Source organism: Heloderma suspectum, chromosome 4 (genome assembly GCF_057233095.1).
Source record: "Heloderma suspectum isolate Gila_16-S chromosome 4, 16-S_ref, whole genome shotgun sequence".
Lineage (NCBI taxonomy): Eukaryota > Metazoa > Chordata > Lepidosauria > Squamata > Helodermatidae > Heloderma > Heloderma suspectum.
The window spans coordinates 184,935,365-184,960,511 of NC_139461.1; the positions used below are offsets into that span (position 1 = coordinate 184,935,365).

At 45.2% G+C, this 25,147-nt stretch overlaps 1 protein-coding gene across 1 annotated transcript in view; it reads right to left on the minus strand.

The window, feature by feature from the left end:
* Positions 1-20,461: 20,461 nt before the first annotated feature.
* The window catches only part of LOC146347836 (complement factor H-like), a 48,804-nt gene continuing 44,118 nt past the window's right edge, over positions 20,462-25,147 (minus strand). The window contains exons 8-9 of the mRNA XM_084851482.1: positions 22,610-22,795; positions 20,462-20,638 (exon numbers count right to left, since the gene is read on the minus strand). Coding sequence (XP_084707608.1) covers positions 20,544-20,638; positions 22,610-22,795 — 281 coding nt within the window. The 3' untranslated portion in view covers positions 20,462-20,543. The remainder of the gene's footprint in view (positions 20,639-22,609; positions 22,796-25,147) is intronic.

The window sequence follows — 25,147 nt, forward strand, 5'->3', positions numbered from 1 at the left end:
CAATCCAGTGAGACAATCAATACATTCAATGACTCATGGAATCATTGCTTCAGTCAGCCAAAACTAATCACAATTAGAGAAATTATTCTCAAATAGATGGTCACCATAAATACAGAAATAGACTTTGATACAGCATTGCATCTTTTCAGCATGAGGTGAAGATCTTTTTGTTGTACTAATCTTTTTAAGTGCATTTTTTACAAGCTGAAGTTCTTTGCTGCATGCTGAAAAGATAACCAAAGGATTTTGCCTCATGCTGAAATGTTAGCAATGTATCCAGTAAGGCAACTGCACTACTGAGGTTTCTGTTACACTAGCAGGACCCACCATGAGCACAACAGGAACTAGAACTCCACAAGCCTGTTGGGGGAAATGTACATTTTTTTGGTCAGCAAAAATAAATATTGGTTTTCAGCAATTTTCAGCTGCATTTAGGTTAATCTACCAGCTTTACAGCCTCAAATGGCGTCCATTATGCCATTTGCGTCCCTGTTTTTTGACGTGTTAGGCTACGCAAATATTTTTTAAAAAATTAACAATATTTTTAAAAGTACGCAAAATAGGCTACGCTAACATGTCAAAAAACAGGTACACACATTTGGAGCTTCAAACGGGGCATGTTATTGTTCAGTCATTAAGTTGTGTTCGACTCTTCGTGACCCCATGGACCATAGCACACCAGGCCTTCCTGTCCTCCGCTCTCTCCCAGAGTGTGCTCAAGTTCATATCCATTGCATCGGTGATGCTATCTAGCCATCTCATCCTCTGCCGTCCCCTTCTCCTTTTGCCTTCAATTTTTCCCAGCATCAGGGTCTTTTCCAGGGAGTTTTCTCTTTGCATTAGGTGGCCAAAATATTTGAGCTTCAGTATCTGTCCTTCCAATGAGCAATCAGGGTTGATTTCCTTTAGGACTGACTGATCCAGGGGACTCATAAGAGTCTTCTCCAACACCACCATTCGAAGGCATCAATTCTTCCGCGCTCGGCCTTCCTTATAGTCCAGCTCTCACAGCCATACGTTACTACTAGGGGTGCATGAAAACCACTTACCTGGTCTCGCAGCTTGCTTCGCAGTGGGGAGGAGGCACTTCACTGCTCCCCCTGAAGTTCAGGCCAGGGGGGGAGGCTTTCCGCCTTGCCCGGCCGAAATTCAGGCCGGGGGGGAGGCTTCCCGCCTTGCCCGGCCGAAATTCAGGCCGGGGAGGAGGCGCCTCACCTCGCCCGGCCGCGAAATAAAAAGTTAAAAAAAACCACGACCCCGTGATAGGCTACGTGACGATTTACGTAGCCTATCATGGCTAGATCTGCAAAGTCAGCCATGATAGGCTACATTAATCGTCACGTAGCCTATCACGGGTGACTTAAAAAAAAAAAAGCGCATATGCAAATGGCGGCCCCCATAGGGAGCCGCCATTCGCATTCCTTATTTGGTCGCTGTAGTCTACGTAAATCTTTACGTAGACTACGGCGAAAATAAGGGCAATGCAAATAGCGTTGCCCTTATTTTCACCGTAGTCTACGTAATCATACGCAAATGGCGTATGATCATCATACGCAAATGGCGGTGGGCATGACCACTGTCATTTGCGTTCCTTATTTTGGCACGTCTTAGTCTACGTCAAGATTTATGTAGACTAAGACAGAGAAAATAAGGGGAACGCAAATAGCGTAGCGTCCACTACGCTATTTGCGTTCCCCTTATTTTCACCGTCTTAGTCTACGTAAATCTTGACATAGACTAAGACGTGCCAAAATAAGGAATGCAAATGGTGGCAGCCATGGCCGCCACCATTTGCGTACGCGCATTGTTGTTGTTGCTGTTTTTAAGTCAGCCGTGATAGGCTACGTAAACATTTACGTAGCCTATCACGGCTGACAGCAGGGATGCAAACAGCAGCAGCTAGGGCCTCCGCCATTTGTGTCCCTGCTAGCCAGAGGCCAGATGTCTGTCTGCTGGCGGAGCCAGCCGGCGGCTCCGCAGAATCCCTGTGGAGCACAGCCGGCCGGCCAGGATTCCAGAGGGGGGAGGAACGGAGCACCTCCCACCCACCATCAACATAATCTGCGAAAGGCAAGTGCCTTTCGTACATCCCTAGTATGAACACTCTTTGGCATTACCCTTCTTCGGAATTGGAATGTAAACTGACCTTTTCCAGTCTTGTGGCCACTGCTGAGTGTTCCAAATTTGTTGGCATATTGAGTGCAGCACTTTAACAGCATCATCTTTTAGGATTTTAAATAGCTCAGCTGGAATACTGTCATCTCCGCTAGCTTTGTTGTTACTAATGCTTCCTAAGGCCCACTTGACTTCACTCTCTAGGATGTCCATCTCAAGTTCAGTGACCACACAATCATGGCTATCAGGGACATTAAGATCTTTCCTGTATAGTTCTTCTGTGTATTCTTTCCACCTCTTCTTAATCTCATCTGCTTCTGTTAGGTCCCTGCCTTCTTGGTCCTTTATCATGCCCGTCTTTGCACAAAACGTTCCCTTGAGATCTCCGATTCCCTTGAAAAGATCTCTAGTCTTTCCCATTCTATTATTTTCCTCGATTTCTTTGCATTGTTCATTTAAGAAGGCCTTCTTGTCTCTCCTTGCTATTCTCTGGAACTCTGCATTCAGTTGGATATATCTTCCCCTTTCTGTCTTGCTTTTTGCTTCCCTTCTTTCCTCAGCTACTTGTAAAGCCTCATCAGACAGCCACTTTGCTTCCTTGCATTTCTTTTTCTTTGAGATGGATTGAGTTGCTGCCTCCTGAACAATGTTACGGACCTCTGTCCATAGTTCCTCAGGCACTCTGTCTATCAGGTCTAATCCTTGAAATCTATTCCTCACCTCCACTGTATATTCATAAGGGATATGATTGAGGTCATACCTGAATGGTTTAGTGGTTTTCCCTATGTTCTTCAATTTAAGCCAAAATTTTGCAAGAAGCAGCTCTTGATCTGAGCCACAGTCAGCTCCAGATCTTGTTTTTACTGACTGTATGGAGCTTCTCCATCTTTGGCTGCAAAGGACATAATCAATCTGATGTTGATATTGACCATCTGGTGATGTCCATGTGTAGAGTCACATCTTGTGCTGTTGGAAAAGCATGTTTGCTATGATCAGTGTGTTCTCTTGGCAAAACTCTATTAGCCTTTGTCCTGCTTCATTTTGTACACCAAGGTCATGCTTGCCTGTTATCTCAGTTATTTCTTGACTTCCTACTTTAGCATTTCAATCCCCTAGTTGAAGAGGACATCTTTTTTTGGTGTTAGTTCAAGAAGGTGTTGTAGGTCTTCATAGAATCAATCAACCTCAGCTTCTTCAGCCTCAGTGGTTGGGGCATAGACTTGAATTACTGTGATGTTGAATGGTTTGCCTTAGTTTCATACTGAGATCATTCTATTGTTTTTGAGATTGTACCCCAGTTCTGCTTTTCCCACCCTTCTGTTGACTATGAGTGCTACTCCATTTCTTCTAAGGGATTCTTGCCCACAGTAGTAGATATAATGGTCACCTGAATTAAATTCGCCCATCCTTGTCCATTTTAGTTCGCTGATTCCCAAGATGTCGATGTTCCATCTTGCCATCTCATGTTTGACCACCTCCAGCTTACCTTGATTCATTGATCTTACATTCCAGGTTCCTACAGCATCGGACTTTCTTTTCACCACCAGACACATCCACAGCTGAGTGTCCTTTCAGCTTTGGCCCAGCTGCTTCACTCTTTCTGGCGCTACTTGGAAATACCCTCTGCTCTTCCCCAGTAGTATATTGGACACCTTCCGACCTGAGGGGCTCATCTTCCGGCGTCATATCTTTTAGCCTTGTGATACGTTCCATGGGGTTTTCTTGGCAAGAATACTGGCGTGGGTTGCCGTTTCCTTCTCCAGTGGACCACATTTTGTCAGAACTCTCCGCCATGACCTGTCCATCTTGGGTGGCCCTGCACGGCATAGCTTATGACTTCACTGAGTTACGCAAGCCCCTTCACCACAATAAGGCAGTGAAAAGGGGCATGCTCACCTGTTTTGTGAGCAAAACCAAAATTCTCATACATTGCTGCACCTAACCAGTCCTGGGTTGTGATCCAAAGGGGGCTGGTGAAGCAAGAACAAGTGGAGTGAACGTTAGGCAGATTCATAGTTCCCATAACCCATCCTTTAAGCTTTCAAGATAAGTCTTCCCACATCACTATGTGTACACAAGGCATTCTATGTCGTCTCCCATCATAATATAGCAGCCTTTACCCACATATAGACAATTCAAGCACCAGACATAGTGCCAAGTCTCCTGTACAAGCTGCAATACTCACATACTATAATTGTGTAATCTGTTGAGGGCATGACCTTTAACAGCTGTACTCTGCCACCATTTTAAAGCTCGCGTGAACATGGGAAACCCTTTAACACAATAACCTGTTAAACTGAAATGTCTTTGTTAACTCAATTGGATTATGTTTGACAAGCCTATGCCTACAACTCTCTGATCAAGCAAAGTTGAAATTGAACATGAGAAACTCAGTTTGGAGGAAAAGGAAGAAATATCATAATTAATAATCAATCAGGGCCAAAATAGACATCACTTTAAAAATGTAGCTAGAAGCTATGTTTTAAAATCAAATATTCTAAAGCATATGCAGAGGCCCAGTCTGGATTGTGACCCTAGTGTGTGTGTGTAGATAACTTTACCCACCCCCACTTTGGGCCTGATCCAGATTGGGGATCTGCAATTTCTATTGCAAAAATAGTGATCCATTTGCTTTATGGGTCACTGTTTTGCAATATCAAGGGATATGTTATAGACTGTTTTAGTTGTTCAGACATAATAAATGTTATGGTTACAAACCCACTTCATTAGTTGCTATAAGTGGAACTGGAGGCTTTGAGTCTGAAAAGACAGTTAGGGTGCAATCCTATGCATGTTTAGACAGAGAAAAGCCCTACAACTCCCAGCATTCCCCAGCCAGCCTGCTGGCTGAGGAATGCTGGGTGTTGTAGGCCTTCTTCTCTGTCTAAACATGCATAAGATTGTGCCCTTAAACAGGTATATGGACATTGTAAACACAGGAGTGGCGGAAGGGGAATCGAGACTGGGCTTAGTAGGAAAAAGTTAAATCCCCCTACCCTTATCATTGGGACACCATACTGGGCCTTCTGCTACTACTCTTTAGTTAAAATTGAGAGAGAATGAGAGAAAGATTAACTGCAGTGTAGACTATTGTTTTTAAAAAGTAAGGAAATCAATACAGTAGAGTTCCATCATCAGGCATGTGCCATAGCAGCTAGATAAAACCTCCATGCTCCAATCTATGTCCATAAGGAAGGGTTGATATTCCTTCACTCCTTGTTTCTGGACTTCCCAAAGCCACCTGGCTGACCACTTCTGGAGTGCTGATCTAGATATATCTTTGATGTGATCCAGTCAGGCAATCCCTTACGGTTCCAATTATAATTATAGACAATAAAGCTATGGTTTGCACACACACCACGAAAAAAGTTAAGGCTATACAGTTTTCAATCAAGCACCAAAAAGCAGGGAAATGGTAAGCTAAGGTTCACAAGCCTTAATGCCACATCCTCCCCTAAGGAGGCAGAATGTGCAAGTGAAACTCTCATTCCCCCAAAGCAGATAAACCATGTGGACCGGATGGAGAATGCAATACGCAGAGGTGATTGTGAGGTTATGGAAAACTGTTGGCGAACAATTTGGTACCACTTGCTTCTATCTTTTCTTTAGAGCAGCCTTCCTCAACCTGGGGCCCTCCAAATGAGTTGAACTCTTCCACCATTAATGGTGTGATGCCTTTCTTCCGCACATCTTGTCAGGAATGATTCTGAGCTAGGGATGGTGGAGAAATCCACCATGGACTCCAGTGAGGCTGGATTCTTTAGAATCCACCCCCCCCCCAGAGTCTGTGGCAGAAAGGACTACCCACCCAGCTACCCCCCGAGATCCCCTCGGGACAGAACCTACCTGGCAGCGGTTGGTCTGGGTCGCCGTCTTTATTCCGCAGCCATCCGCTGCCGGGCTGTGGAACAAAATGGTGTCTGGCTTAGGGGACTCCATTTACATCCCCTGCTTTTGCCATGATAGGCTACGTAAAGATTTACATAGCCTATCACGGCAAAAGGGAAGGACGCAAATGGCATCGGCTACACCATTTGCATGCCTCCCTTTGGCCATGATAGGCTACGTAAAGATTTATGTAGCCTATCACGGCAAAGGCAGGGGATGCAAATGGCATCTGCTACACCATTTGCATGCCTCCCTTTTTGCCATGATAGGCTACGTAAATCTTTACGTAGCCTATTATGGCCAAAGGGAGGCATGCAAATGGCGTCTGCTATGCCGGATGCCATTTGCGTCCATAGACCAGCCGCTGCCAGAAGTCCGGCAGCGACCGGGGAGGATTCCGGGGGGAGGAGGACCAGATTGTCTCCCCCCTCAGCGGACCCCAGAGCAGACTGGGAAGTGGGGTTTGTACACCCCTATTCTGAGCATGTGGAGATAGTTAGCAGCTCAGACTCAGAATGGGAACAGTCAGAACTGGGGGAGGTTTCCTCCCTATTGAGCTCAGATATGGATAGGCATTCTTCTCAGGAACTCGGCTTGCAGATGGTTCAACCTGAAGGCCCTCCCCTTTCCTCCCCTGTGAGAACCCGGGTCTCAGAGGAGGAGGAGAGTGCATGGTGGGACCTGAGGGATGCTAGAGTCCAGCGCAGAGCAAAGTGGGAAAAGTTAGAGGCAGAGCTCAGACGTTCCACCCGGTTGGCTATGCATGATAGCCTACGTAGCGGGGCACAACGGTAAGGGAGAGGCCGTTATTATTAACGGCCCTGTAGTTATTCTGGCTGGAAAGTTCTTGTTCAAACTGCCAGCAACATCTCTGATTCCCACTTGGCTCCTCTATTGATATTCATAATTGTGTGGAGTAGCTGTTTTCCTTTGTAGCCTGAGAGTCTCTGAGGATTTGCATTTGTAAAGAACCTGGTAGCTAACTAATAAAGTAGTGAGCCTGGAGCCTAATGCCTTGGAGAGTGTGACTGCGAACAGAGAGGACCAAAGAACTTGACACATCTGCTTGCTCTTCTGTGTTTATTTTCTCTTCCTGTTCATTTCCTCTCCCTCCCTCCTAGATCCAGCCCAATGCTTTCTTCACACTCCAGTTCTAACTATCTTTCTTTGACTTGACCTGACAACTTGTCTCTTTTCCCTACACCCATCACTCCACTTTTTTACCTTTCTTCACTGAGCATGCTCTGTTAGCATATCCTTGGTTTTTGTTCTCATGACTCTGTCTGAGCTGCTGTTGCTCATTGTTTCAGGCACCCATTCCCTTAAAAAGAAAGAGTTTCTATTCCAGGTGTTTACCCTAGCAACAGCCAGAATTTACTATGCACATTCTTTCAGAGTGCAACGGAATTTGTAGCTGCCTTAACTCACTGAAACTGAAGGGGTTTTTTTTAATGCTAGAATGTATGAACAGAAGACACAGGTCTTTGCTCCCACATTTGTAACCACAAAAAGGCAGCCACAGATATCGATTTTTTGTGGATGTTAATATGCTCAGATCTAGCTGAGTCTTCCAAGACTTGGTTCCTCATTTTCTGACTCATTCCACCTGGCCTGGGAGGTTAGGGACTGACTGACTCCAGTTGTGAAGGCTGCTGGCTCTGTGGTTATTTTTCCTGTTTGAATTTTTTTATTTCTCCTTTGCTTGACCTTATATAATTATTATTTGATTGTTTAATCCTGTTGTATATTTATTAATGTGAGATGCTTTTTATGGGTATGATTATTTAAATCCTGTTATGATTTCTAACTGTGAATTGTTTAGAAATATTACTATATTTTATGGTTTGTTTGTTTGATGCAGTATGCCACTTTGAGCATGGTTTTACAATGGGAAAGTTAGTGGCACACAGATAAAGTGGTGATGATTATATCCCCATGAGATCAAAACACTTGTATGAGAATATGCAACATCTATATTAACTGTGCAGTGCTATGCATGTTAGCTCATCTATACTATGTTCAATGGGTCTGACTGCTCAGAAAGCATGCATGCTTGGAGCGTGAAACCATTCACAAATATATTGCAGGTTATTTTTTGTATTATATTCCAATAAAGAGAACCATTTTGCAAAGAAGTGCTATCAATTCATTTATTTATTTATTTATTTAAAATGAATATGCTAAAATACAACAACACCTCCATTGCAGTTAGATGAAGCTGATGTATAGTTCTCCTTAGTAGTTCAAATGTCTAGAGCCAGAAATGTGTATGCAAAACCCCCATGATAAAAGTTGCAGGTGTGGCTTCCATGAAGTAGATTTCCAATTTTAGATCCATGATCCAGTGTAAGCAGCTGCATATAGTCGATAGAAAAAATATATTGACAAAAAAAATCATCTAGCTTGATTTGAAAATATTAAAGGTAAGTGATTAATTATCCTTCAACCACATGCTGATGAAAAGAAACCATCAACTGTACGCGTCTTCCCGTTCATCTTATCGTTCCTGTTAAATAGAAAGCAAAAAATGAAGAGATAAGGTTACTTGCATAGATTTTGTGTAACTATGTTTTGTGTGGAGACCTGTGATCTGCAACAGAATACAGTGTTTGATACAATTATGATATTAAACTGCCTCACACACAAGCAATACTATGGGAATATTAAAATATGGTTTCACTATCTCGGCTGTTAAGTCACTTGTCGAAAGTGACCCAATAGACACTAGCAATCCTGCGACTGAAGAGCCATTGCTACCATTTTCTTCCCCTGGGCTTTAATTGAAGTGTGGGAAGCCAAGAAAGCTATGGGCTACCAGAGAAATGATTGTACAATGGAAGTCAGGACACTCACACACACTCTTCAACCAACTCATAAGTAAGGTAAGCACAAGAAGCCAACCCATGAGAATTTCTCCAAAATGTTTATCTTATTTTTGAAATAAATTTCTTTTCTATCAAATTGAATGAAAATGGTTGGGGGGAAAATGTGGGAGAAATTTTCAGGACCGCACTAATAAGTGTACCTTTGCCTGGTGCCAAAAACATGACAGTGTTGCTGCCAGGCAAAAATGCATAAAAATACATTAGGAGAAAATTGCACAAAAATGTTTATCAATTTTCATGCAAAGTTTAAAGAAGAATATCTCAAAGTTTGGGACAAACTGAATGTAAGACTGGAAAAATTCCCAAAATACAAGACAAACTGAACTTAAGATTGGAAAAAGAGAACCTGAGAGAACCTGAACCTGAGAGAACCTGAAATTCATCCATCCCTAAACATACATACAAGTATACATCTTGGATATTCCAGTTTGCCATTGACACATGATGATCTGAATGGATGGGAGGTTGGATCCGGCACGTAGCCCCTTTTACAGCGAAATTCCACTGCGTCTCCAGATGCTGTGTATAGTTTTGAAGCTAATATCCACCTCAGCTCTATATTGTTATGCTCCAGATCTTCTTCATTTGCTATGCAAGGAACTGCAGACAGGCAAAAGTCATTTAATCTTTGGGAGATTAATTTGACACTGTGGAGTACATTTGACAAAAAGTCTTTACCAATTAGGTATGGAAATGTATACGATGCAATAGACTACTAAGCTGCAAGGCTACATATGTAGCATCATTAGATTGTCCTTCCATTTAGCAGAGAACTGTCAACTTCAACCAGCAGCAGCTCTTTATCATCTCAGGCTAAGATCTTCCCCTACCAGAGATCCTTTTTAACTGGACATGCTATGGATTGAACCCACATCTTTCTGCATGCATATTATGCACACTACCACTGTTCCCAGTCCTAATTTGCTTGGTTGAGTGGATTCTTCCAGGATGTGTACCAGGAATTTTTCCAGCTCAAAGGGAGAATCATGCCCCTAGATCAGCAGGTCTAATCTGCACTTGAACTGATCTGGTGACTCACATGTTTAGAGGATGCGCAATACCTTGAGCGTGTGTGTGTGTGTGTGAGAGAGAGAGAGAGAGAGAGAGAGATCTGCAAGAAGTGTTGTAGTCTCCAGGACCTAAAAGAAGTGCTCCTATTTAGGTCCCCAGCCAGCCACTAACAGGAGCCTTGTAGTCTTGTCCAGGCCCCAGAGGGAAGGGCAGGGGAATTTCTGGTATGGGGAGATGAGAAAATTGACACTTTTCCCCTCCTCTAAGGTTGTTGGACGATTCTGTCTGGGGGTGAAATCTGACAAATTTGCCACAGCTCAGTCCCCTGGACTCTGACTTGTCAGCCATGGGCTGGCCCAACTTGATTTGTGCAAGCTGGGCCAGCTCATGGACTTCCCCTTCCATGCACAACCCTCTCTCTCTCTCCTTGCTGGTGCTGATAGGCTGAGCAGGAAAATTGTGCACAGTAGCGGTGGTGGTGTTGCCGCCACCATGCACAACCCTCCCGCTCTCCTTGCCTCTGCTAACACTGGTAGGAAGAGTGGGGGAGCTGTGCACGGTGGCAGCAATGGCATCGCCACTGCCACACGCAACTCTCCCTCTCTCCCTGCCACAATTTCCGCTCTCCTGGCTGCAATTTGTGCATGACTAGGCACTTTACAGCTGCAATTTACCCAAGCTGCACAAACTGTGGCTGCGGTTTGCATATCTTGCTGTTTTTGCAGCAAAAATATAAAGTGGAAATCCACAAGTTCCAGCTGGAAGCTCACAGCTTGGCTCAGGAATGCAATCTGAGCTGGGCGCTCTGGGGAAATCCATCAAGCTCCAAGAGAATGGCTTTCCCTGCGACAGGCATCCCTACTACCCCCATCTCCCATTCAGCTGCTATGATATATAGGGCTAGGGGACTTTCAGCCTGGAACCAAAGCAATTTATGGCAATATAGTGGGGCTTCTGGAGAGTGGGAAAGGGAGGTGTCTGTTTTCCTTTCCTTCCTCCTGAAACACACCTGTATCATGTGGGGTCACAGGTTTTTGTTTTTTTAACCTCAGCCAATCCTAATTCCCCCTCCCATCTGCCCTCTTGGATATTTACTACAAGTTGTTGGAGACATGGGCAGGACAGTTTCCTGTTTCCCACCCACCATTTTTCTTTTTCCTCTCTCAACTGGCACCATAATGTTCTGTGTCTCAGCTGCTGTTAACCATAGACTTACTTGACTGACCCACAGTCTGTTAGACTTCCTGTTCCTTCGGATCATGGGTGGGCAAGCAACATATGCCCTGTGAACTGCATGAGCACCCTGGCCTTTCTTGCAGCCCCTTACACAGTGCCGCCAGGAGGCTTCCGGGAGTGCAATTTTGCTTTAAAACAAGGTGTGTGCTCCCCTTATTTTATTTCACAACAAAATTGCCGCTTTTAAAAATGTCACTGTACTGCCAAATTGCAGTCAGCAGCAGGGATGCAGCCTCCAGTGGTTTCCAGGTTGGGGCGGAGGGAGGAATTGGCCTGCAGATCTCTGGACATTGCCTGGCCTTGCTTTCAATCTTTCTTCTCTATCTTTATAGTGGGAGTGGGGAACCAGTGGCCCTTCAGATGCTATCAGATCCCTAGCTCACGTCAACCCCAGCCAGAATGGCTAATGGTTAGGGATGATGGAAGTAGTAGTCAAACAACTTCTGGGGGGCCGCAGGTTCACCGCCCCTGCTTTATAGGCTCTACTACTATCAATTATGAAGTCCTGGGACATCACAGGTGATTGTCGGAATTTTATTTTGGTTTGTAAATCTTAGTGAATTTATATAACTCCATGAATGTAGGAAATCCTCCTATGCATGTAGACACCACTCCCTTATTTCTGGGTGGTTTAGTTCCCAAACTGACATCAGATTGGTCATACATCTCAATTTAAGGAGTACTAATTTTCACACACATGGACAATAGGCAGCAAGATCTTTTTTGTATACAGTTAGAATATGAATGCTGGGAACCTCTCCTCCATCCCTTTCTCTACTCATGCCATTGATTGAACTACTGACTGATGTCACAGAATGTTCGACATCTGGCAATTCGGTTGCCGGATGAAAAGTTGAAAGCCAGCTTGTCTGGGAGAAAGGATTTGTACAGATCAAGATGACTTGTGCAGCTCTCAGTCAATTTATTGGGGTTTGCACAGGAGAAAGTCTTGTGATATTTGCCCATAATTCAGCCCAGTATGTCTGTCAATGTACCACCACGAATGACATCCAAAATCATCTGCCCGAGGCAGCTCCTTCACTTTGCCTCATGGTAGTACCACTTCACTCAGTTGGAAAAAAAAAACAACTCAGTTTTTAACTATCCATCACAGTCATGCTATAAACATGAAATTTACCCATCTCTAGATTTTTCTTCTTTAATACAATGAGAGAGTTGGGGATTATAACTGTTTCTTATACCTCTGCATGTTGGCATTTCTGTCCAGCGACCATTTTCACAATGTACTAATGGAGATCCTTCCATTCTGTGGAGATTTTGGCATTGATATCGCACTGATTCACCTGGCAGATATTCTGTCTTGAGGCTGTCCATGACATCTCCATTTTCCAGAGGAGGTGGGCGACCACATCTTACTGGAGCATCTATGGTATCACATTGAATTAGAGTAACAATCTATGAGATGACAGCTATTATTAATACAATTATTGCACATCAATATCTCTGTACATATCCTTACGCTTAATCAAATTTATAGAATTGGAAAATAGGGAAAATACCATGCCAAAAAATAATTTTAAAAAATGAAAACAATTCATTAAGGTTTGTTTAACGAGCCAAGAATAACTGGTAGGAAAGAATAATCAATAAGGAGTAATTGCTATTATCTCTTGAAGTGTGGATGACATTTCATCATCACTTTCTTAGTAGACTAAGTAGAGCAATGATTAAATTAATAGCACTTGCTTTGGCATTGATGGGATCTCATTGGGGTTATATGATTTTTTCTTAACCATATTCTGTCAATATTTTCTTATCTCTGTCAGCTTTTGGAGAATTCTATCAGTGGACAGTATCAAACAGGGTGCTGTGCCCCCATCAATTTCATTGCATCTGTGCTGATTCTGTTGTGCAAGAAAGACCTACTGCTAGTGCAACAGATCATTAGCAATTCCAGGAGCAACCCAAAACACTTGTTTCTGAAACAGGGCAGATCTTGATCAAAAAATGTCCTGAGACTAGGGATGTACGAAAGTTCCACCACAGATCTCGGGGAGGCCGAATGCCAGCGCATTCGGCCCCCCAAAATCGGTGGCGGAATGGCCCCCCGCCCCCACGGGACGGGACTTACCTTAAGCGGATCTTCCTGGTGGCGGTGGCTCCGGCGGCGGTGCAGCGGCGGCGGCAGCCGGTCTTCCGACCGGCTGCCGCCACCGCCATTTCCAAGTTTAAAAAAAAAAAAAAAAGTGACAGGCTACATAAAGATTTACGTAGCCTATCATGGCTAAATTTTAAAAAAACACTGTGATAGGCTACATAAATGTTTACGTAGCCTATCACGGCTGAGTAAAAAAAAAACACACATGCGTACACAAATGGCGGTGCCCATAGGCGCCGCCATTTGCGTTCCTTATTTTGGCATGTCTTAGTCTACGTAAATATTTACGTAGACTATGGCGAAAATAAGGGGAACGCAAATAGCGTAGACGCTACGCTATTTCCATTCCCCTTATTTTCGCCGTAGTCTTCGTAAATGTTTACTTTGACTAAGACATGCCAAAATAAGGAACGCAAATGGCGGCACCCATGGGCGCCACCATTTGCGTACGCGCGTTTTTTGTTTTTTGTTTTACTCAGCCGTGATAGGCTACGTAAACATTTACGTAGCCTATCACGGCTGACTGCAGGGACGCAAACGGCGGCGGCTATGGCCACCGCCATTTGCATCCCTGCTAGCCAGTGGCCGGATGTCCGGCCACTGGCAGAGCTGGCCGGCGGCTCTGCAGAATCCCTGCGGAGCGGAGCTGACCGGCCAGGATTCGGGAGGGGGAGGGATGGAGCGCTTCCCTCCCTGGCCAGAATTTTTGGGGGAGGGACGGAGCACCTCCCCGCCAGCATCAGCATAATCCGCGAACAGGTAAGTGACTTTCATACATCCCTACCTGAGACAAAAATGAGCATTTCTGCTAATTTGAGGGCTTCCTATAGGAAGCATTAAATCTTTGTTGCATAAGCGGTTGGTCCCGCTCGCACAATGGAATCGGTGGGAGGGGCTGTGCACGCAACAGAATTGATGGGAAGTAGGGATGTATGAGAAATTTGTTTCAGTTCATTTTCGATCAGGATTTTACCCAGCTTCTGGACCAAACACAGACTTGGATGCAATCTGTGGTCAAAGTCTGTACATTTCCGAGCTTGCAATGTGATTTGAAGAAGAAAGAAAATGCATTCAACAGCTTGCATACATTTGAAAAAATGCACATAAAATGCATATTTTTGAAAAATGCGTACAAATATGATTTAATCAATGGGAGAAAAATGTGTACATTTCAAAAATGTGCACAACTGATGCATACGTTTGGAAAAACATGCATGAAGATACACACTGATTTTCATGCAAAAGTTAAGAAAACAAAGCTCGCAATCTGATATGGACTTGGGTCAGAACAAGCTGTGAAATGGAATTCAGAGAACTACAATGAGCTCAGGTTTGGCTGATTCACACACCCGTAGTGGGAGGGAGTGCTTGCACAATGACCTCATTGGATAATGCTCACTACCTAGCAGAGTCTCAGCTCTGAAGATAGAATAGTTTAGCCAACTACCAAAAATCAAGATTATTGCTTTCTAGAAGGACATGCAAGAAGCTACAGAGAGAGAGAAAGAGAGAGGGAGAGAGAGAGAGAGAGAGAAAAGAAGAAGAAGAAGAAGAAGAAGAAGAAGAAGAAGAAGAAGAAGAAGAAGAAGAAGAAGAGAAAAGAAAAAAGAAAAGAAAAGAGTTTAATTTCCAACTTTAACTGCACTTTTAGGATATTTAAGTGTGAACAAATACCTATGCATGTTGGTGCTTCTGTCCATTGTTTGTTCAAACAAGTTACTATATAAGGTCCAAGAAGACTGTATTGTCGGAAACAACGATAGCGCACCTTCTCATGAGGCAAATACCTTTCCTTTCTTCGACCCCAAATCAAACCATTAGGAACTTGAGGTGGAGGAGGACATGTTGAATCTGGAATAGTAGATAAAACAGTCCTTGAAAGAGGCCCTGAAAATGCACTGGGTGTTCCAAAAGTAATGCCTACTCATTTATTATTACAACATTTTGAGAACTGGGAAAAGATGGTCATGAGAGAGCATGCTGTCCAAGTTGGGGAAAGTGGCTCACCCTCTTTCAAGGTAGAGGCTCCTGACCAAGACTGCCGTCCTATGCACCTCCACTTAGGAGAATGTCAGTGAGATTTCACATTATGTAATTTCACAGAATTCTAGGTAAATCTGCATAATCAATTGTGATCTGTAACTGTGATTCCCAAACGGAGTCTTTTGGCACAATATCATCGTGCAAGATAACTGCTTGCATATGGCAGGAAATACATTTATTTACAATTAAAGCCTTCTGTGTGCCCCAAATAGCTCACCCCCCCACACATACACCTACATAGAAGTGGCTGCCCAATGTAGGGATGTATGGAAGTCACTTACTGTTTCGTGGAATCTTTCGCAGTGGGGGGGAGGTGCTCCATCCCTCCCCCCGGAATCCTCGACAGGAGGAAGGTGCTCCGTCTCTCCCCCCAGGAATCCTCGATGGCCGGCTCCGCTCCGAGGGGATTCCGCGGAGCCGCTGGCCAGCTCCACCCGCAGCCAGACATCTGGCCGCTGGGCAGCAGGGATGCAAATGGCAGCTGCCATAGCCGCCGCCGTTTGCGTCCCTGTATTTCACCGTGATAGGCTATGTAAATATTTATGTAGCCTATCACAGCAAGGTAAAAAGCAACAACAACACCCCGCGTACGCAAATGGTGGCGGTTACGGCGGCCACCATTTGCGTTCCCTTTTTTTCGCAGTTTTAGCTTACGTAAATATTGACGTAAGCTATGATGGCAGGAAAAAAGGGGAACACAAATAGCGTAGTGGGCGCTATTTCCGTTCTTTTATTTTTTGCCATTCTAGCCTACGTAAATATTTACGTAGGCTATTACGGCGAAAAACAAAGGAACGCAAATAGCACCCATTATGCCATTTGCGTTCCCTTTTTTTTCGCCGTCATAGCTTATGTAGGGATGTACGAATCCCTTACCTTGCTCCAGTGACGGCATCCGCTGGAGGGGGGGAGGCGCTTTGTCCCTCCCCCTGGAGTTCTCAATGGGGGGGAGTCGATCCGGTCCTCCCCCATGGAATCCTTGACGGCCAGCTCTGCTCCGCGGCGGCTCCGTGGAGCAGCTGGCCAGGCCAGGGCCGCCCACAGCTGGATTTCAGGCTGCGGTGGCTGCTGGGTAAAAAAAAAAGGCGTACACAAATGGTGGTGGCTACAGCCGCTGCCATTTGCATTCCTTATTTTCCGCCATCTTAGTCTACATAAATATTTACATAGACTATTACAGCAAAAATAAAGGGGAACACAAATAGCGTAGTGGGCGCTATTTGCGTCCCTTTTTGATTCGGCGTTTTAGCCTACCTAAATATTTACGTAGGCTAAAATGGCGAATCAAAAAGGGACAAAATAGCGCCCACTACGCCATTTGCGTTCCCCTTTATTTTCGCCGTCATAGTCTACGTAAATATTTACGTAGACTAAGACGGTGAAAAATAAGGTACGCAAATGGCGGCGGCCGTAGCTGCCACCATTTGCATACGTGTTTTGTGGGGGGTTTTAACTGGGATGTGATAGGCTACGTAAGTCTTTATGTAGCCTATCACGTCTCTGTAAGAAAAAAAAAGCCCAAACGACCAGACTGCAAATGGCGGTGGCAGCAGCCGGTCGGAAGACCAGCCGCCGAAGCCGCCGCTGGAGCCACCGCTGCCTAGAACATCTGCCCCAGGTAAGTCTCGTCCCAGGGAGGAGCCATGGGGGGGTGGGGGGTGGGGGGATGGCAGGCCGTTCCACCACAGATTTCAGGGGGCTGAATGCACTGGCATTCAGCCTCACTGAGATCCGTGGCGGAATTCTCTGACATCCCTAAGCTTATTTTAAATATTTACGTAAGCTAAAACTGCGAAAAAAAGGGAACGCAAATGGCGGCCACCGTAGCCACCGCCATTTGTGTACACAGTTTGTTTTATTTAGTTTTAACCTTGCCATGATAGGCTATGTAAGTATTTACGTAGCCTATCACGGCTATGATGAAGATGCGAATGGCGGCCGCAGAGCGGCCACCATTCGCAAATCAGCGCAAACGGCAGCAGGTAAGTGCTCCATTTCACGCGCCTTTTGGGGTTTGGGGGCTCCGTCCCATGCGCCTTTCATGGGTTGGGGGGGCCGGGGCTTCGTTCTGCCATGGATTTCGGAGGGCCGAATGCACTGGCATTCGGCCTCACCAAGATCCATGGCGGAATTCTCTGACATCCCTAGCCCAATGCATTTCTGCATGATGGATGATCTTTCCTTGCCCGTGCTGGAAGTGCGTGTCTCAGCCATGTATTTGCACCAGGTGCAAAGTGTTAACAGGTAAGCCTTCCCAATGCAGAGACACAGAACTGTCTACCCTCAGAGGAGGCACTCCTAGAACAGTGACTCACACAGGACAGGAACACACGAGATGGGTTCCTCTCAAGCTAGATAGTTCTCATTCTTCATTATAATAATAAAGGAGGGGTGTGTGCATAAGTGCGCATGCACATTAGCGCCACAGTGCCAAGACAATCACACTTACACTCCTGAAATTCGGCATTCATTCTATGGGGACTCTAGGGCTAATTGGTTTTGTTTCTAAAATGCATTGATTATTTTTATTAATTCTAATGTGTCCATGTGGTTTAATGTTTCCAAGTGGTTTAACGTGTCCATGTGACTGAAGACTGCAATAAAATCTTGAACTGCTTCTGTCAGTCTTCCTTTTTAATCATGAAATTTTATTTTATTTTATTTTAAAACAAGGTTAACAAAATAAAGGCACCAAAAAGAAGAAGAATATGCATAATATAATGTGCACGATATACATCACCATGACTAAAGAAAGAAAGGGATTCACTAATTATAAATCTAAGTAGGAGTTAAATTTCTAATGAAAGTGAAAATGCAAGTTCTACAACATGAAAGGAGTATGCGCAGGTGTATGCCAATTTGTGTGTCTGTGCACAGTAATCAGAAAAAAATATAGGTGACTATTTTGTTGGAACTTTATCAAAAGTTTGAACTGCCTCAGCAAAGGAAATGAATGGAAACCATGGTGTCATAATATCATTCTTCACATTAGGATTCCTTGCTCGCTGCACTTGCTGAGTAAGTTTATACATGCTCATAGTCTCTCAAATTTTATTAATCCACTGCTCCTTAGTTGGTTGCTTTGGAGACTACCAGTTACTAGCTATACATATCTTTGCAGCTGTATACAATTGGCCAAGAAGGTCTTTATGCAGGAATCCAGATCTAGGGATGCACGAAAGTCACTTACCTGGTCTCGCAGCTTGCTTCGCGGTGGGGGGGAGGCACTTCACTGCTCCCCCCGAAGTTCAGGCTGGGGGGGGGAGGCTTCCCTCCTCGCCCGGCCGAAATTCAGGCTGGGGAGAAGCGCCCCGTCTCCCTGGCCGCGAACTTCAAAAGAAAAAAAAACACCCCTGTGATTAACGTGATTAACAACTAGGGGTGAACGAAAGTCACTTACCTTTTCTCGCAGCTTTTTCGCGGTGGGGGGGAGCGCTTCGCTGCTCCCCCCGTGAAGTTCAGGCCGGGGGGGGAGGCTTCCTGCCTCGCCTGGCCGAAATTCAGGCCGGGGCGGGAGGCTTCCCGCCTCGCCCAGCCGAAATTCAGGCCGGGGAGGAGGCTTCCCGCCTCGCCCGGCCGCGAACACGAAAGTAAAAAAAAAAACAAAAAAACGTCCCCTGATAGGCTACGTGACGATTCACGTAGCCTATCACGGCTAGATCTGGAAAGTCAGCCGTGATAGGCTACGTGAATCGTCACGTAGGCTATGACGGGTGACTTGAAAAAAAAAAGCGCGTACGCGAATGGCGGCCCCCATAGGGAGCCGCCATTTGCGTTCCTTATTTAGTTGCTGTAGTCTACGTCAATGTTTACGTAGACTACGGCGAAAATAAGGGCAACGCAAATAGTGTTGCCCTTATTTTCGCCGTAGTCTATGTAAACATTGACGTAGACTACAGCGACCAAATAAGGAAGGGGAATGGCGGCTCCCTATGGGGGCCGCCATTATCCGTACACACTTTTTTTTTTTTAAAGTCACCCGTGATAGGCTACGTGACGATTCACGTAGCCTATCATGGCTGACTTTGCAAATCTTGCCGTGATAGGCTACGTGAATCGTCACGTAGCCTATCAGGGGACTTTTTTTTTTTTCTTTCATTGCAATGGCGGGGGCGGCAGCCGGTCGAAAGACCAGCTGCCGCTCCCGCCCCGCTCGAACACCGGACGAACCGCCAGCCGGACCCGCCGCCGGGAGGGACATTCAGGGAAGGTAAGTCCCGTCCCGGGGGGGGGGCGGGGGGCGGGGGGGCGGAGGATTTCTCCCCGAAACTTGTTCGGGGGGCCGAACACGTTGGCGCTCGGCCCCCTGAAGTTTCGGGGAGAAATTCTCCGCCATCCCTGTTAACAACGTAGCCTATCATGGCTAGATTTGCAAAGTCAGCCGTGATAGGCTACGTTAATCACCACGTAGCCTATCACGGGTGACTTTGGGAAAAAAATAAAAGTGCGTATGCAAATGGCGGCCCCCATAGGGAGCCGCCATTCGCGTTCCTTATTTGGTCCCTGTAGTCTACGTAAAGATTTACGTAGCCTACGGCGAAAATAAGGGCAACGCTATTTGCGTTGTCCTTATTTTTCCCGTAGTCTACGTAAATCTTTACGTAGACTACAGGGACCAAATAAGGAACGTGAATGGCAGCTCCCTATGGGGGCCGCCATTAGCCGTACGCGCTTTTTTTTTTTTAAGTCACCCGTGATAGGCTATGTGACGATTAACGTAGCCTATCACAGCTGACTTTGCAAATCTAGCCGTGATAGGCTACGTTAATCATTATGTAGGCTATCACAGGGGCGTTGTTTTCTTTTTACTTTTCTTGTAATGGCGGCGGCAGCAGCCAGTCGAAAGACCGGCTGCCGCCCCCGCCCCTGACGAAGACCTGCCGAACCGCCGCCGGGACCCGCCGCCGGGAGGGACATTCGTGAAAGCTAAGTCCCATCCCAGGGGGGGCGGGGGGTGGAGAATGTCTCCCCGAACAACCTTCGGAGGACCGAATGCGTTGGCACTCTGCCCCCCGAAGTTTCGGGGAGAAATTCTCCCCCATCCCTATCCAGATCTTGCGGTCTTCCCTAACCAGCTCATAGCTTCTCTTTTTGTGTTCTCCAGGCTCTCTTTTGGCCCTCACAAGAAGATCTGGAATTCATCCTTTGAGATACAAATCCCTACCTTCACACCTTGGTGGTTCTGACCACTTCTTGTTTGCACATGTTACAGTAGCCGATCCAGACATTTCAAAACCTTCATGGCATCAGTAATGCACTTGGTGGATAGGCAGATATGATTCTCTTCTACCTGCCAGAATATCAGCGTTGGCAACTGTAGGGGGCTCTCTGCAGTTTGTATCTAAATGGGGAGATGATGCAAAGAAGTAAAAGCTTTTTCCAAATTATGCCTTCACTGGCCCTTCATAATAAATATTCCTTATTCATTTGTTAGCAGGCATTAGGCTATGCTAGGGCTTTTCAGAGTTCCAGTCAAGGGTGACAGAATGCCAATGTGCCTCTGAATAGAGCCAGTGTGCATATAACTATCACTGACATTATCAGAAGCAACAGTTTTCAAATGTATGTATATTTTTCAGAAAATTGGCAGGTGTAATTCCCCCCCCCCCGCTAATGGGCTACGATGTTTGCACATTTCATTCATATCTGAGAGACAGAAAAAATGTTACAGCCATTTTTTAATTTCCCATGGGAGGCACGGCTCCTCGCATTTCCAAATCTTGATTCGGTTTCAGTCCCCGAGTCAAAGCAGATGGCCTCCCAGTCAGTCTGACCAGAACTGTGCCATTTTCAACAGTGCTGAATTGGGGTCTGGGTGAAATCTTGTGGATGGTGGACACCTCTAATTAAAATACATTTTAAAATGCATATTTTAGTAGAAAATACATTGAAAATTTGTATTTAAGTGCACATTTAAATGGGAATTTTCATGCTGATTTAAAAAGATATACTGAAGAGATTAATGATGAAATGGGACTCAATGCATGTATGGGTGAACATATACACATATGACATAGTCTGGACATAGACCGATTCACCCATGGCTAGATTTGTCAACTTTGGTGCATATAATTCTGCACTTGTAGGGTATTTGAAAATCTCTGCTAAGAGTAGAGACTCTTGGAGGGGAATCAACCCACTCCTCTCTAATCCAAACAGCTATTAGTGATAGACAGGCACTAACCTAATATGTCCAGGACTATCCCAGCACAAATATGCCAGCCAAGGTCTGTTAAAAAAATGAGAGAGGCCAAATAGACAGGAAAGGGATCAGGTGGCCACCACCTTCCCTTGTCAAAATGCCTAACAATTTGTGGGTTAAAGTTAGCTGTGCTCTGGGCAGCCAGTAAAGGCCGTTAAACAACAAAGCTCGCAGTGTTATAAAGAGCTCTCTGCAGTGCCAAGTTTGTTGAATGTGGAAGTTAAATAGAACTTCCCCAAAAATATGGAACAGCAGAACTGCCATCTTCTGTAACCTCCCCTTCCCCGTCACCATTCGATTTGCTTCTGCTGCAAGCGTGGGGCAGATTGGAGGCTGGAGGTTATGGAGGATGTCACTTCTTCCCCAGCTCAGCTTCCAGAGAAGCACCACCCTCCACAGCTTCCCCTTCCCTCTATGGTTTGGTTTGGGCCAGAAGTGGTGGCAGCCTGAACAGCAATGAGCAGAGAGGAAGGGATGGAGAGCAGCGCTACCCATGAAGCTAGGTCAAAAGAAGCACTACCCAGAAGCTGGGTAAAAAGAAGCAGGCTCCTCCATAATCCTCCTTCTCCCTTCTTGTTTAGGTTGCTGTTAGTATCAACCAGAACAGTGGAGTGAGGGAGGATTATGAAAACTGGTGTTTCACACTGGCACCAAGCTCTTGAGAAAGGGCAGCCCACTCCTCCTCTCTACCTTCCTCCTCTGGGCTAGTGCCGGGTAGCAGCAACTGGAACAGCAAGGAGGGAGCTGTGCTGGCTCCCAAGCTCAGCTATATCTACACACGTGTCTGCCCATGTGTGCGTGTGTGTGTGCGCGCGTGCATGCATGCATGTGCCCCTTGCTCTCCCCACTCCCCAGTATGTTAGTGATTGCATTCTCATGTGAAGAGGATGTCGTAGAGGTGGTGGGTGCTGCAGGGACCTCCCCTGTGACCCCTCCTTGCAAATCATCATGGCTTTCCACTCATGTATATATACTTAGTTAAACTCTCCTTTAGCTGGGAGATGCCCCAACTTCCAAAAATTACAGCAGAACAGGGAAGACAACACTTAGTTTCTCAGACTGCACACTGACAGGTAAGATGACATTAAAACAACAACAACAACAACTTACCTACAGGGGCACAAACTGGAATGGGTGACCAGCCACCGTTTGTGCACCTGGCCTTCGCTTGCTGATATACAGGAGAGTATCCCTCATCACACGAATATGAAGCTTCGTCACCCTCTATGAAGTTACGTTTCCAAAAATTGTAAATTAATCTACCATGGGGCAACTGAATACGATGATCACATGTTTCTAAAAGCAAGACAAATAACCATATTGCTTAATGCATGGAAGCATGTTATGGTGATTATAAGCATATTCTTACTATAGGCGGTGTATTAGAAGTGATATGTTTTAAAGCTTTTTGTACATGTCCTTTTGAAATTTAAAAAAGAAATGTGGAATGAAAATATTTGCCGACTAGAATGTTGTTAGGGGGAAAAACGGCGAAGGAAGTCTTGCAACTTGATGCAACAAATCACATGTGCTTCTTTTTTTGTAATAGGAGCAAAATAGCAGCAGGATGAGGAGGATGGCTGAGGCAGGTGAACTCAGCACAGAGTAACACCATGTCAGGACTGGACAAAAGTTGTGCAATGCACAGATGCTCCGTTAGCAGCAATACAGGACAGAATAATAAAATTTCAACCATGTCCCCAATCTTGTGAGGACTCAGATCTGATTCTATCATCTATCTATCTATCTATCTATCTATCTATCTATCTATCTATCTATCTATCTATCTATCTTTAAGAAACATGTCTAATGTACTGAGTTCCAGGAATGTAATGTAAGAACAGAGGTGCATAATTCACATTTGACTGAGGGCTACTTTTACATTTTTAACAACCCAGGTCAGCTGCACTGCAGCATTAACTACAAAAAAGTGTTCTTATTGCTTGCTATTGCTTGCTATTGATACATATTATTATTACATTTATATCCCACCTTTTTTTCACTTACAAAGAACCCAAGGTGCCTTACACAGTCCTCCTCCTCTCCATTTTATCCTTTTAACATTATTCTTTTAACAATTTTTAAATGGTTGACAAATTTAATACGTTTTCATTTGCTAGAGACTGACCATGAAGTGATTTTAAAATCTGGTAGACACACACACACACACACACACACACACAAACACAGGGAGGGAGGGAGGGAGGGAGGGAGGGGGGGAGAGAGAGAGAGAGAGAGAGAGCTATTTCAGAGCCTCACAGATGTCTCTGGCCCCTTTATCATCCTACCCTCCCTCTCTCTTTTGTTTTCCCCCACTCCATAGCTCTCCTTAACTCCATATTTTCTCTCTGTATCCCCTAGTGTTCCCTCTTGTCTTTCACACTCCCCCCCCCACCATTCCATTTCCTAAGGGGAGGTTTCACCCGAATCCCCTCTCCCACTGAAAGAATGCATGAGGGAGTCACATAAGCCCAATTCAGGCATTCTGTACCTGAGCAGGACAACATGTGAGGAGAGGGAGTGTCCCGGCCTCGCTTTTCATCACCCTCTACATATGGAGGGCAACTGTCTGAAGAGGAGAGTCCCCATGGAGATCCTCCACAGATAGAAAAAGTTATCCTTTCAGACAGTCACCTTCTGTGGTTATGGAATGCGATGAAGGAGTGGGACAGGCCTAGAGCAGTGCACTTCCTCTCCTCGTGCATTGTCATATTCAGGTACAGAAAGCCTGAACAGGGGTACAGTCAGGCTGTGTTGCCTTGCCCCTGCTAACACATCTGCCAATCATGTATTCAATGGCTATGTGAAGGGACACTACTTATGTACAGATGTATGTGCATAGGTGGCCTCCACACAAAAGGCAGTTCTGGGCCAATCAAGAAACCCCCTTTCATGAAGGCCTTCTACACATGTATTATACATGTTCAGGGTACCGTCATAAAGCTACTGAATGCGTAGCTTGCACAGGGCATGACCAGCACAAGTTCAGCAATGTGCGGTGAGCTTACACACTATGATCCATCAATCCACTTCTACGTTGACCTGATTCATACAATCCATGCAGCCCATCCTAGCTCATTTAAGCCATGGTGGGTTGCAGTATCTGCCAGGTTGCCAATTCTCTCCCCCAGCCACATTTTTAAAGTGGTGCATTTTTACCAATTTGCATTTTTATGCTTCAGTCAATGGCAGGAAAGTATGCACTTTTGAAAAATGTGTACTTTTCCCATTCAAATGAACCAAAACAAAAAACCCAACCAGATTGCAAATGAGAACAGGAGTAAGCTGAACCGAGCTTTGGAGTAAAGTTCGGAGAATTTCAGTGAGCTCAAGCATTCCTGGTTCTTCCATCCTTAGTTCCATTGCTGTTTCTAAACTGCCAAAACCAGTAGCTTTATTTGTTTAAAAAGAAAAAGTGTTCTTAAAAAGAAAAAGAAAAAAGAGGGCCAAAAGAGGGTAAGGGAAGAACCCACTGGGTGAGAATGGTAAGCTTTCCCCTGTCCCCAGAACTATCTGAAGGACAGTTATGGGGCGGGGGGAGGTGAGTCATCATCCTCAAAATGGAGCTGTTGGATCCAAAGCCCCTTTCTCCCTTGATCAGTCCTCCAACCTATGATCTCATCATACTATTAGAGACATTTTCCTCTC